At 35.3% G+C, this 14,367-nt stretch overlaps 1 protein-coding gene across 1 annotated transcript in view; it reads right to left on the reverse strand.

The window, feature by feature from the left end:
- MAP3K19 (mitogen-activated protein kinase kinase kinase 19) overlaps positions 1 to 14,367 on the reverse strand; it is a 15,582-nt gene continuing 1,215 nt past the window's right edge. Inside the window, 9 exon segments of the mRNA XM_040561514.1 lie at positions 1 to 1,414; positions 2,976 to 3,058; positions 3,060 to 3,674; positions 3,876 to 4,025; positions 5,313 to 7,772; positions 9,952 to 9,995; positions 10,675 to 10,916; positions 11,738 to 11,822; positions 12,389 to 12,459. Coding sequence (XP_040417448.1) covers positions 1,348 to 1,414; positions 2,976 to 3,058; positions 3,060 to 3,674; positions 3,876 to 4,025; positions 5,313 to 7,772; positions 9,952 to 9,995; positions 10,675 to 10,916; positions 11,738 to 11,784 — 3,708 coding nt within the window. The 5' untranslated portion in view covers positions 11,785 to 11,822; positions 12,389 to 12,459 and the 3' untranslated portion in view covers positions 1 to 1,347.

The following is a 14,367-nucleotide window of genomic DNA, read 5'->3' on the forward strand; positions in this document are numbered from 1 at the left end:
TTTTGCTAAAAGTACTTACTGATTTCTCTTCATTTTTATAAAGTTTAGACCAAACAGCTCTCTGAAGTCAGGCTACTGGAATAAAATAAAATTTGAAAACTATTTAAGTAACTAAAATGCTAAACGCTCTGGGGGAAGTTGATCTTTTATAAACCACAACTTTTTGTTGCTTTCTTTCTTTGTTTTGTAAAACACCCATTTTTGAATTCACTGCTGGTAGAAGAGTCAGGGTCTTGAACTCTTGAGGGCTCAGCCCTTGAAAGTTCTAGGGCTGAGTTTTACTACGTCTTCCTAGAAACTAGGTACTCACAAGAACATAAAGTTCACCCCATTTTAATGGCTTCTGCAATGTTTTATTCCCCTGAAATCATAAATATACTGTGAAAGAAGCCCCATCAGGAAGAGGACGGTCTAAATACTAATTCCTGAATCTTTTTTTCTTTTTAATTGATATATCATAATGTTCTTCAAATGTTATTTCATTACATGCAGTTAGTAGTAGGTAGTAGCTAGTTACACTAACTACCTGTAAAAAAAAAAAAAAAAAAAAAAAAAAAAAAGCACCCTTGGCAATATGCAAAAGCCAAATGGACAAGGGCCTGAGCAGCCCAGTTCAGAGCAGTGGGGTTGGACAGGGCCATCTCCAGAAAAGACACTCTCAAATCTCTGATTCATAATTCTAGAGAGACTAAGAAAATAGCTTGATGCAAGCTCAGTAAGGGTAAGTCTGTGTACAGCTGGGCATCTCATCATTATCACTCCAGTATCTTGTAGCTGATAAACCTCAGTAGCAAAGGATAAAAAGGATTGATACGTGTGTACAAAGACTAGTTTTGTGGTTCTTTCCACCAGCTAAAATTGAAAGGCACATCTAACTAAACAAAAGCTTCAGTATGTTTTATGCCAACATAACTGCATCGTTTGGCATTTTCATGGGATTACAGGCACATTTAAACACTCATCTATGAGTCTGAGTAGAGCTTTCTGTATCTGCAATGCTTTCTGCTGATACCACACGTTCCAAAGGTTTTTGCAGACAAATTGGCACTGCCAACGTACCTTGCTTGTCATGGACTGGGGGTAGTGTTGTGGGGTGTTTTTTTTAAGTCTGTTCAAATGCAACAAATTGTACGGCCCTGTGTTCACAGTGAAGGAATGCCCATTCCAATGAGCACGGACATCGCAAAAAAATGTTAATCACCACCTAAAAATAGCCTTCTTGTCTACAAAGTTACCTCTAGTAAGTTCTGCTGTCACTTTTAAGTCCAGCTACTTCTGATCTTTTCCACCAGTGGAAATCTTCTTTTATGTGAAAGGTAAACTCATATGGCAGGAGTTTTGAAAAATTCACTGTCTTCCTTTCACAAAGGGATGGTCCAGCAACTGCAGGGCAGAAGGGCGTTCATGTTGATCTCTGCATTGAGGGTTTCAAAAATCAGTACATAAAATCAATATGCATTCCTGTAATGTAATTATTTGTAAAATCTAAATACAAACTTAGGCTTTTTTTTTTTCTTAACTCTCCAGTCATTACTCCTTTACAGTTTGTTCGTTTTTTTTTTTTTATATTTTATAAGGCTGGTAGAAAAGAGGGCAGAATTTATGGGAAGAGATTGTTAGCATGTATGACATATAAAAATGAAATAACTTATTACAGAAATCTTTTTTTGTTCCTCTAAATTCCTACCAAAACTTTGAATAATTCTTCTCATTCAGCTGTTTCAGGTGCAACAAAAGTGTATTTAAGAAACATGTTAATTATTTGTTTGGCCTTGTGTCAGTCAGTCTGTTTTGCCATCTCCAATCAACATGATTCACGTTAAGGAGGCCATTTGGACTTACAGCATTGCAAGAATCAAGGAGTTTTTTTTTTCAACCCTCAACTTGGAGAAAAGTGAATCAAGGGAAACAATAAAGGGCACTGATTTCTTAAGTAATAAATTAATAGGAAAAACAGGATGAGGGAGGCATTTATATTTAGGACACGGTGAGACCATATATTAGAACTTTGCCAATACAAATGCATCATTAAAAAAAAAAAAAAAAAGTAAATACTGTATTAAAAATCTTTCTATTTGTGTATTTCCTTCTACCTAACAACCACTCCTGGTATCTTTTAAATACTACTATCTCTGAATCAAAGTATCTATGATGTTGCTATTTATTGACAACAGTTATTCTGTTTACTGTTACATGGTCCATGTGGACCATAACAACTCTAATCCAAGGATTAAAATTCAGGGCACTGTCATACCCACTAAATTATGTACTTCTCTCTAGTGCCCAAATCTGGTCTTTAGAGATACATAAAAGGTGGATATCAATTTCAAAAAGCTATCAATTTCATAAGGACCACCCGTGAAGGTCAGAAACTTATCTCTTGAAATGATAGTCCATTTAAAAGTCTGGGACAAAGCTGGTATTTAAAATAGAATAAACACCACAGGAATAATTCTTATAATGAGTGAATGCTAGTTTGTCTTAAATAAAGAGAACTTTATGTTTCCAGTAGGTATGTATTTCCTGGGCTGGCAGTGATAACATATTTTTCTGCTGCAGAAGATAAGAACTATGTGCCACCTTTTCCATTTAGAATATTGTCCTCAAAACAACTTCCTAGACACAGGCCAGACTCAGCCAATGGGTTATTGGAACAGCAAAGCACTTCAAAGAAAATTAGCCAACATTTGTCTAAAACTCAATGGTAACACGTTTCTGCATGAAAATTACAGGAAAAGTAAATGCTGAACATAAGGCCCCCTAAAAAAGAACTTGTGACTATTTTTAACACCATTATGGAGAGTAAATCTCTTTTATGTATACTGTTATTCAATGGCTTTCCTGAAATGTTGTAAAACCTAAGGATTTACAGTACAGTTCTTCTTCGCAGCCATATGTGCCATTTAAGACAGCCTAAGCTTCCATACACACTATCTGCATTTTTTCTTTTCTTTTTCAGTTAAAACTCCACATACCTGGTCAAGCACGCATGCACAAAATCCGCCGCAGTTCCCGAGAATCGGTCAGGCAGGGAAGGCATCAGCCCTCTGTGGGCCCCCGATATAGAACATGGCTGCTATCCTGCCCATGGAAGCCAGCGGTGGTTTTCCTGTTGCCATCTCAAACACGGTGCAGCCAACGCTCCAGATGTCCGATTTTCTTCCGTATCCAGATTCATTTATAACTTCTGGTGCCATCCAGTACGGAGTCCCATGCACGGACTTAAGCATCTCGCTGTGTGTGCCACTGAGGCTTGCCCAGGCTAAGCGCCGGGCACAGCCAAAGTCGATTAGCTTTACTATACCGCTTGGCATGAGCATAACGTTATTGCCCTTGATATCTCTATGCACCACGCCATTGTCGTGTAAGTATGCAACCCCCTCTAGAATTTGTTTTGTGTATTTGCAAAGGACAATTTCTGGCAACGGACCAAACTGATGAATAATACTAGAAATTGAGCCACCGGGAACGTACTCCATGAAAATGCTTAACATGTTGTCTTCCAGACAAGTTCCTAAATAAGTTACAATATTGACATGTTTCAGTGTCTTCAAAAGATCAACTTCCTCGTGCAACTTCTGATACTCCTTTTCTGTAGTGAGTTGATCTGACGTATCCAAAACAACCTGTTTTACTGCTATTAATTGTCCTTGGCTTGTCAGACCGCAGTATACCTACAAAGAAACTAGCATTTATTAAAATGAAACATGAATAAAAGTGTATGTTCACTTATTTTACAGGGTATCTTTGTGTTTGTCACGTTTCATTGCATAATCAAAAATATTTATTTGTTGCACTGGACAACAGTCAGTTATAAGGTGAGATGTAGCTCAGAGATGACCAGTGCATCTCTTAACATACTGAGACTAACTTACTGTGCCATAGGCTCCCTTTCCAAGAACTTCACCTCTCGTCCACGTGATAGTATCCTTGTTAGTTAAAATGCTTCCAGGCACTTCAGTAGATTCCTCAATGTTTAGCAGGTCTCTTTCTTCATTTGATCCCAAAAAGGCTCTACTGTAACTCTGCTTGAAAGATGATGGTCACCATGAGGAGAAAGCAAGGGGGAAAAGAAAAGCTTCATATTATCATTACATTTTTTATAAGGAGTAACTTTCACCTGGAATGATTCTCTCTCTCTTTTCTCTTCCTCCTCCTCTCCCAAACACTCCTTGCCTGGCATATCGATACAACAGCTCCTGAAATAGAAACTTGCCTCCTCTTTGATATATTCAAGGACGTATCATAATAGTGCATAACCTGAAGACTGTAGCACACCATCTTTTTGCCATTAAAAGCAAGCCAGGCAGAAGGAACACTTAGAAGATCAGGTTATATGTCTGCTTATTACTTTTTTCTTTTCTTTTCTTTTTTTTGTCACGTAGCTACAGTTTGCTAAGCTGAAGGGTGAATGTGACCATTGACTTGCCCTAGGTAACATATGTAATCCAAGCCTGATGAAAACAATTTGGAGATGACTTCACAGGAAGAAGAGACTGCTTCAGAAAGGATGGTAATAATTACTCCATCTAGCCAGGGATCTCCAGGAGAAGTAATAAATGGAGGTAAAATTGGCATCTGTGTTTGCAGAAGCATAAGGAAGTGTATCAAAATACAGTGAAAGAAAACTTCCTTATGAAATTTTAATTAAAATAGAGAAAAAGCTAAGAGGGTCAAGGAGAAGTGATACTGGTAGATAAGCACCTTAGTGGGTGAAGGTTCTTAACTGAGCAGGGGGCCAGAATCAAAGCCTTCTGAACTTGAAGTTTTGATTAAACATTACTTAAACAGCCTTAAGTCTATCTGATAAGCCAATACTTGTCATCCATATCTACAAAAGTATCTGGTTGCCCTCAGGGATTCAAGGAAATTATCTTTTTGGATATACAAGGACCATTTGTAATGTCTTTTCATATCCTTTACAAGTCTAGATCTCAAGTGCTTTTGCCTTGGCCCACAGCCTTTCATACATGCTCTTCAGTTAAAACAGCCTCTCCCTTTTTTTCACTACAATTTCTTAATTTATCTTGACCCCAAAAAATAAGACTTCATAGGTATCTATGTCTGTCATGCCTGAATACCATCTGCCTTGTGTCAGACAGGCAGCATCTAACATGGGTGTCTTCGGCTGGGCATGAGAAGGCTCAGTGGACAGCTGGCCCAAGGGGAGGAGACCCGATCATTAATGAGCACGTTACCTGTACTTTAGTTAAACACTGTTTTCTTAGTCAACATCATAACTCATCGTTCACCCACAGTTGTGTTGGAGCATCACCCAAAGGATCTAGCAAGTTACAAGAAGTTACTTTTACCTTCACTAGAGCACTATTTAGTATTTCTCCATCTCCGTTCATCGTATTTCCTTCTTTCGCATAGGCATTCTGCATTTTAGAATCTGCAATTTTTGTTCTTGAAGAGTTGATGTCTTTTTCTTCAAGCACTAGCAATTCTGCAGCCAGACAACAAAGCAACTCGTCAGTCATGTCCTTTTTACCTGCCCAGGACAAAATGTTTTGACTTGTCTGGAAACTGGGACTTGTAACATTTGTTGTCTGAATCACTGAAGGCTGAGTAAATTCATTTGCCAAGCTACTGCCCTGAGGTGTGTATGCCCAACTCTGACTTGATTTTTTTGCAAGGGATTGACACTGCAGTCTGTCTGAAAAGTGCAATGATTCATGTCGATTTATAGTCCTGAAGGAGGTCTGGTGTGATTCCAGGCCTGTGCAGCCGTCCTTATCCACCCTGTACTGGGGTACACAAATGTTCTGGTCTGTTGTCAATGAACTGCTGCGTACAGCAGCACATTCTGTGTAGTCTTTATCACTTAACTGAAGAAGATTCTGGCTACAGGTAGAAGCTATCTGATGGTTGGATAGACCCTGACTGTCTAAAGACTTCTCCAAAGAGACTTCTGTAATAGGAGATAACTTTGAATTTGAATTTTTTTTATTTTGTTTGGTTGACTGTGAAAGCTCTTCTAAAAATATAAGCTGATCGTCTAAGTCTCCGCAAACCAGCGACATGATCCTTGAAGTTTGTATTTGACAATCCGGACCAGAAGTTATTACATTATCTTGCTCTGTGTTGCTATCACTGAATTTGATACTTTTGTCCTTTGGAATTAAGCCTTTCTGCTTTTGTTTGGTACCAGATACGGTCTTCTTTGGCTTAGAATACGTTCTCTTTTGAGTGTTTCTTACTTGGCTGCTCTCTCTCCTTTTATTGCAGGTAGATCTGCAGGTGCTAGCAGTGCATCTCCCAAGTGGAGCAGAACAAACATCTCTGTAAAAACTGTTCTCATGTTGATCAAGCTCACGCATGTGGGAATAGACTGGAGTTGCAAACATTTCATAAATACCTGGACCATTGTCATTTGAATTTATTTTCTTGAACATGTCACTGTATTTCAGATGTACAAAATCTGAAGCAGACTGTGCACACGGTAGAGAAAGAGGAGTAACAGGTTTCTTTAAAATAACTGGATTTTTGCAGCTGCAGGAGAAACTTTGCTTTTTAAGTTTTTGAGCACTCTGAGGAAAATGGTATTTGTTTGCTTGAGGTATTTTTTTTTGACGTTTCAGGGAAGTCTCAGATTCCATGCATGGCAGTTGCAAAGATGGAAAAATCCGATTCTTGGCATTCATCTCTTGTGTATTATATTTTGTGGAAATCTCACCAGAAACAATTACACCTTCAGCTATCTTTATCTTGCTACTTATTTTAGATTTTGATGAACGTTTGTTTCTCTTCATCTTTATCTCACCTTTGTCATTTTCTTTGCAAGCAGGAACATTGCAGCTCTGACTAACACGAGGAGGGAGGCTATGAATGACACTCCTTCTCCCGGCAGGACATTTAGCAATGGGTTCCTTAGCTGGTTCTTGTTCAGAGAACATAATGTGGGCAACAGGTACAAGCTCACTTTGATCTTCTGCAGTCGTATCTTGCGTTGCTTCTTTTTTCTTTTCAAATTCAAGAAGACAAACATTGTTTTCTGTTTGTTTTCCAGAACAATCTTGCACTCTGGGAATGACTGCAGCTACAGAGTTACCTTCTAAGGCACAGTAGGCCTCTATCACTTCATTTGTACAGGAAGAATCTAAATCATGATTGCCAAGCATGAAGTTCACGCGCTCATCATCTTCACATGGTGTATAACCCACTGTCATTTCTGGAATATCTCCTCCTTCTATACCAGTTGTACAGGAATTCTCCACTCTTTTTTCCTTCTCACCAGCTCTTAAAGTGTCTGTGTTGTTTGACACAGGACATAAAGCTGTAAGTATTCCACAGTTTATCACAGCGTTACTTGTGCTGAAGTAGGAAGAACTAGCATCCCAGTACCTGACTTGGGTCATAATATCTACGTCCTTACAAGCCACTGACAACTGATACTTCATCTGGTCATTCTTTTCAATATTGGTAGCTACATCAGCTTCCCTCCATTTCAAATTGTTTTCAATTTCTTCTTTCCTGTCAGTAGAGTACTTATAATATTTATCCTTGCTGAAGCAGCACAGGTCTTGTGTTGGAGTGAACTTATCAGAAATAGTAGCCACGATCAGACCTGAAGACTTTTCAGCGTCTCTTTTTAATAGATTGTCTACCTGATACTGATAAAATTTGTTAGCTGGTTTTATAGGCTGGGGAATAAAGTTCATAATATTCAAAATATTTCTGATCTTGGTGCTTTCATTGACAAAATTATCCTCTAGAAGAGCAAGATGAATTGTTCTTACAGGCTGAAATGTCACTGGTGGCAAATGAAACTGTAATTTCCATTAAAAGAAAAAAAAACGTTAATAATGTACTACAGAACAGATACAGGCAAAAGCTAATCACTAAGAACCAAGTAGGTGAAGGAAAAAATAATCAGAAAAGGATTACTCTTTGATATATTCCCATATTTAACTTAACATGAAGTGTAATTTCAAAACCACATTATTTTTCTCATATCCAGAATTATTCCTAAGTATTTTAGCACAGAAAGTGGGATCCTTTGTTTATGGCCTAAGTCACTATTCATGATTTAAAAATAATAAACTTTGGCCGCGTATACAAATAATCTCATCAGTTATTAACCATGTGTTATGCTATATAGTGTGTTTGGTACAGGAATTCAAAACTTTCATGTGCCAAAGTTTCTTTCTTGCTGCACACTCTCACTGAACGAAAGCACCACTCTTATGCTGATATTTATAATCCTCCAAAGTGTGCTGACAGCAGTAATTATATTCCCAACGGAACTAAGGCTCATGAAAGCAGTTTTTAAAAATCAAAAGCTATAGTGTTATAAAAGAATACTATTTTACCAATGCAAAAAACAACCTTTACAAATTTTTTATTGCTTTTAAGAGATGTTGCTATAATTCTAAATATGTACCTCTTTCATGTGTTCAATGTAGTCTTATAAAAAACTTCATAAACCATGTCAGACAGGCCACAGTTTTAGCTCACAGAATTTAAAGTATGCTGGAAAATAGCACAGTCTGCACTACATTTTGTCAGTGAAGTTAAATGGATAGCTACCAAAAGACCATTTTTTGGTATGGCAGCTAACACAGTAGTCTGTTGTATTTAGGATGTATTTTATTATTCCTCCCATCTTTCTTCTCTCTCCCCCCCACCCCCTTAATCAAAAGGTACTGTATATCTTTGAAAGAGAACAGATTTAAGAATTTGAGTGCATTGTTGTGATTATTCAGATGAACTGTGAAAATAATTTTCTGAAAATATTATTTCTATTCTTTATTTTTATAGGAAAGGGAGAAAAAATAAACTCAAATATACTGTATACTTTTATGCAAATGAATGCGATAGAAATAATTACATAGTCACATGCTCTGACTGCACATTCGCATGTCTATATTCAACATCAGTTTGCAATCTGCAGGAAATTTTTGTTTGCATTCCAAGGGCAAACTGAGGTTCGAATGTGCCAGAAAAAGCAATGAGTGCTGTTTTGAAATTTACAGTTCAGAAGGCTTTGTCTAGTCTGCATGGTTTTAGTCCGAATGCTCAGTTTATTCCAAATAATGTTCTCTAGAAATCACCAGAGCCTAAGATGTGAAATAAAGCTGTATTAAATCACATTGAGGTCAACTGAATTGTTTTTCTTAAACATTTCCCTCAACTGGGAATGTTCGTTGTTTTTTTTTTTCCATAGCCCTTTTTATGATCTTCTGTCAGAACTTCTAGACTTTTCTGTGACTTTTTTCCTGTGAATACTTTCATGTTCTGCAGTAGGTGCACTAAAGTACATAGCTGATTCATTAATTCTTCTATACAAAGGGCTATTAATTAATAACTATAAAGACCAAATTATCTTTTTTCCAAAGATAGTATATTTGATCTTTTGCAACATTTCAGGCTCACCTGGTGTGAAGCACTGTTAAATGACTAACTCAGTTGTGTGTACAGAAGTAGCTATCAAAACTGTTTTGTCAGGAATCCTGTTTACACATCACAAAATTTCATGTCAAATATGTTTAATTCTAAAACATTATTTTATATATGTTAGTACAATAAATTTCAGCAATCATTTCATATCAAGACAGTTCTTCAATTCTGCTTCAATTTTAAATTATCCATCAATACATGAAGTTGTTTTGTTTTTAAATTCAGCAAAACTAGACAACAGTGTCTAACATATAGAATACACATACCTGAAATTAACTTATGTATTTCCATTATAAGAGGTTCTATATCTTCTTGAACTTCCAGTCCCTTACCCCCCAAAATCCCTGATGTAACACTTCACTGACAATTTTTTATATAGCTCTGAACATTTGCTGATATATATATATATATGAATACTTGATGTTCATCTGAAAGGCTGAAGAATAAGTAGACAAAACTACCTGCACTTCTTTTGTGTTGCTATATTTCAAGTTTGAAAGTATATAATACTTTTAATTGTGTTCAGCTTTATACATAACACCATCTTACCTCAGATTTCTTGTTCCTCTTTTCTCCTATTGTTATATTTAACCCTCAAAAATCAAAACAAATGAAATATTAGTTTGGCATTCTTAAACAGAGTACAGTTTTCATGCATAAATTAATTTCAAACTGTAGGGCTCTGAGGACCAGGAATCTGTCTAATGTGCAGTTGCAATCCATGCTATAAATCTGCTATAAAGAAAAAAGTTGGAAGTTGAAATTAAAGTATGATACTGAATCTTATAATTGCACTTTCTATAGAACTCAGTGAAATATAGTAATTTTAAAATAGTTTTATTCTAATAATTTAAGCAAATATCTCTTCTCAATTTCAGATGTTTGCTAACTTCAACATGTAGCTAATTAATTCCATTATGAATTAATTAATTCCAGTATGAGGAAAAAAGTGAAAGAGATGCTATCCTGGCCCCACTGAAGCTAAGGAGAATTCCACTATACGTTTTGTGGTCTCAGTTTCATTATACAGAGTATTCTCTCTATAATGTTCTCTGTCATCACTTCTCTTTATCTCCTTCATTTCCCAAATACACATACACAAAATTAAAGAAGATGTTCAACATGGCTGAAAGTCTACTTAATATGAAGAAGTCAAGCAAACATAAAGACAATTTAAAATTTAAATAAAAAGGACTTCTGAGACTTTGGGACCTAACTTGATAGTAATGTATAGCTATATTTAAAAGTTGTGACTTTTAAAATAGAACTTACTTTGTCGTGCATGTGCTTGTATGATCTGAAAGGCACCCAAATCCATAAATGATTTTGAAATGTTAGATTCTGTGCATGTGGCCTGTAGCAGAAAGCTGAAGTCAAAGCCAAGTCTTACGTTCTCCTTCTTCAGCAAGAAAGGTAGAGAAGTGTGCTCTCCCATCTGTAATGCTAACTGATTTTTACTTTTAAAACATGCCGCTTGTTTATCTGGCCACAGTCCAGTTGTTGGTGCTATTTGGCTAAAAGGCAAAAAGCAAAAAACAAAACACAGTATAAAAATAAGTGTAAGGAGCCTACTCAGTTCAAATAATCAAGTGACGTGGAAATAATGTGAACAAGAAGTCTGTAAGATCCAAGAATGTCAAAGTATTTTCTCTTTCTTGATCCATCTAGGAAGTTGGGGCTCTCCCCAGCACCATCTGACTGCAATACCAGGGACTGATTACAAATGACAATGGATTACAAACAACATAGACAAAGCCAACACATGAATGGGAAAAAGCATTACCCACCTTCCCCTTCTTGACAAAACCTGATTGCTTCCAGCATGACTTTTTTAAGAACCATCAGGAAAGTATGTCAGAAGAATTCCAAAGACCAGGTGCACCTTTGTTATTTATAAAATGTGCTATGGCCTGCCTGAAAGAATAGAGGCTATGTAAACAAGACTCAGATTTCAGCCATCTGGTTTCTGAAGAATGGAAAATCAAAATATGGAAAAAAAAAAAATGCTGTGACTGAAACGAGGTCGAAAATACAGTCTACATTAATCTTAAAGCTGTATGTGAGATAATTGTCTGTTTTTAATTGAATCAAATGCTGATGTAAAACCATATACATTTTTTCCTCATACTGTACCAAATAATTAGTTCATCTACTGCAATACCCTGCCTCCGGCAATGACCAGTAATTGACTTTGGGAAGATAGAAACACTGTACAACTCACAGAGTTGCATCTAGCATCTGGCAATAAGTACATTTTTTCATACTCACGGACTGATACCTGCTTTGTCTTCATTTTTGAATACCCAACTGCAAATTAACTATTAATTCTGCTTACCTATTTTTTCCTAGAGCTTTGTATGACTGATGCATTTCCTCCATCATTTTATCTGCATTTTGAAGAGCAACAACAATTCCACAACCTGCAACAGTACATTAGTATATTAGTATTATATTAGTATATTGCATAAACTATTAGTATATTGCATAAAAGCATTATAATTCATTGACCAATAATACAAAGAAAATGTACATATTTTTGGCCATTAAAATATTACTATTAGGAAGAAACAGGAAAAAAAATGAGCATGTTTCATTTGACTTAGATACATATACATACTGTTATAACTTTTAGACATTTGAATGCAAATCTAAAGCAATTTTAGTTATTTTGGTAAGTATACTAATTCAATATAGAATAAAAGCAAAGAACATCTTTAAAAAATCCAGTTACACCTCCTGTTTCAGTAGAATAGAAATATAAGAAAAATATTCACAAACTCTACAAAAGCATGGCATTTAAAATAGGAAACGTGTTAAAATTAAAACAAATTTCAGAGCTTTTCAAAGGTGGAAAATAACTCTGAAGTTGATTTCAAATTATCTTGTAGTTGCTTGGTTTTAACAAGTGACAAGATTTCAAGTTAACGTTGTCCTTTTTTTTCTCCAGATCCCATATATAATATTTCATAAACATTGGTTAAACTACCTTCTTTTCTTCTCCTTTTATTTTGTTAGTTTTCAAACATATTGTCCTTAGATGTATTATAGTCCTGAAACCTGAAAAAAATGTTTCATCAATTGATTTCCAATTCATGTGCACAAATCAGTACTTTATATTTCATTATTTCAGGATCCTATATAAGACAAAAGAGACATTTAAAAAATACTTGAAATTATTAAAAATATTACAATTTAACTTAACTTTCAATGCCCCATCCTGAAAGTGCACAGAAGCAGTAAGTCCAGACCTAATCTCTAACACTAAAATTTCACCATATGCTATGTGAATAAGACATGAAAGCTGTCAGCATTACTTTACTGATATCATCCTTACTCTAAGATCAGAAAGTCAGCAATTCACATTTGGAAGATAATTGTATGTTTAACATATTCCTTACAACCCAGATCTGAATTAAGCCTTTATCTTTGTCTATTTGATCAAAACTCCCAGCAAAAGAGGTTCAAGAACCAAAACTTTCTCAAACAGTCTCAACAAAGTCTCAATGATAGCTTATTCCAATGAAACGTGAAGCCAACTGGAATCTTTCTAGCAATTTGAGAGAAATATGAACCAGTCATTAATTAATTTACTTTAAAATAATTTGTAAGTATCTTGAGAAGGAATTGTTCTATAATACAAAAACAGCGTAGTTTTAAATGTATGCTCAAAAATTAGCTAATTATTCTTCTCTACAGAGCCACAGTCTCACTGCTATCAAGAAGCTATAAATTACACCCTTTATATCAGATCTATTATAAATTCATAAGTACACACATGGCAATGTATTATCTCTGAATATTTACAAAGGTAATTTTTTTTAAGTGTTTAAAAATTGCACACCTTATAAAAAATAACTTGCCATTATATGATTGGTTTTTTGTTGTTGTTGCCACTGGATGTCTGTGACCTGCGCTTTAAAAGATGCTTTTACTAGGCTTTACCCTTAATTAGAAGGTTGTAGTGAACCTTTCCCCCAACTAATCAGCGTACACTGAAGGAGCTAGATATCACCCTCTTGCTAAATATAGCTATGTGTGGGCAATATTGATCCTCTACAGTTAACAACATGCCTGAATATGGTGAGTAACCACACCGTGAACTGTTTCACAATTACAAAAACAACAACCCTCTTCTCCAGGAAACTCAAAAATGAAAAATACCATAAGATGCTAGTGACGTAAACAATAAGAAACAATGACAAATTGCAGAAGAAGAACGAGAGGGTGAAATTGAAGGTTTTGAAGATATGAAATTTTTGATGGCTAATCCTTAAAATAAATCTCAATTAATTATTTTTGTGGATTTGGGGTCATTTCTGAAAAACATTATGAACTTTTGTTTCTCAAGTGACAAGAACATATAATGTAATTAAAGACACTGAAATGAAATGAATAAAAGAAGATACTACTATTAATATTGCCTACCATCTATATTACAATATTTCCCATTTCCCATCTTTATTATTTAGCAAACAATTTATAGTTTAAAAAAATACAGAAGATATTGTTAGATACCTTATGTGTATAAAAATATGTGAATGAATATGAATATACATTTAAAGATATAGGAATAAAAGTCTCAAATTCCTACAGGGTAACTCTGGGCAACATTCCTCTGAGTGGAAGATTGTAAGGTCCATACTGGAAAATTATGTAATAATGTAAAAATAAGTTTTTTTTTTTTCCTACTGTCTAATCAATAGATATATAATATCACGATTTATGTATTTTACACTCATATTCTTGCTAATATTATTGAATGAGGTCTAACTTTTCCTGCAGCATAAATATATTCTACTTTCTAGATTACGTGGCATGCTTTATTATATTGACATAATCGATATAGTGTGGCAGTGAACTCTCCATTTTAACTGTGTAAGAAATACATGCTATGTCCATTTAAAACAGTGATCTATCATTAAACTTTTTTTTTTTTTTGCATTTGCATCTTCAATTTAATTTATT

This window comes from Cygnus olor, chromosome 6, assembly GCF_009769625.2.
Source record: "Cygnus olor isolate bCygOlo1 chromosome 6, bCygOlo1.pri.v2, whole genome shotgun sequence".
NCBI lineage: Eukaryota > Metazoa > Chordata > Aves > Anseriformes > Anatidae > Cygnus > Cygnus olor.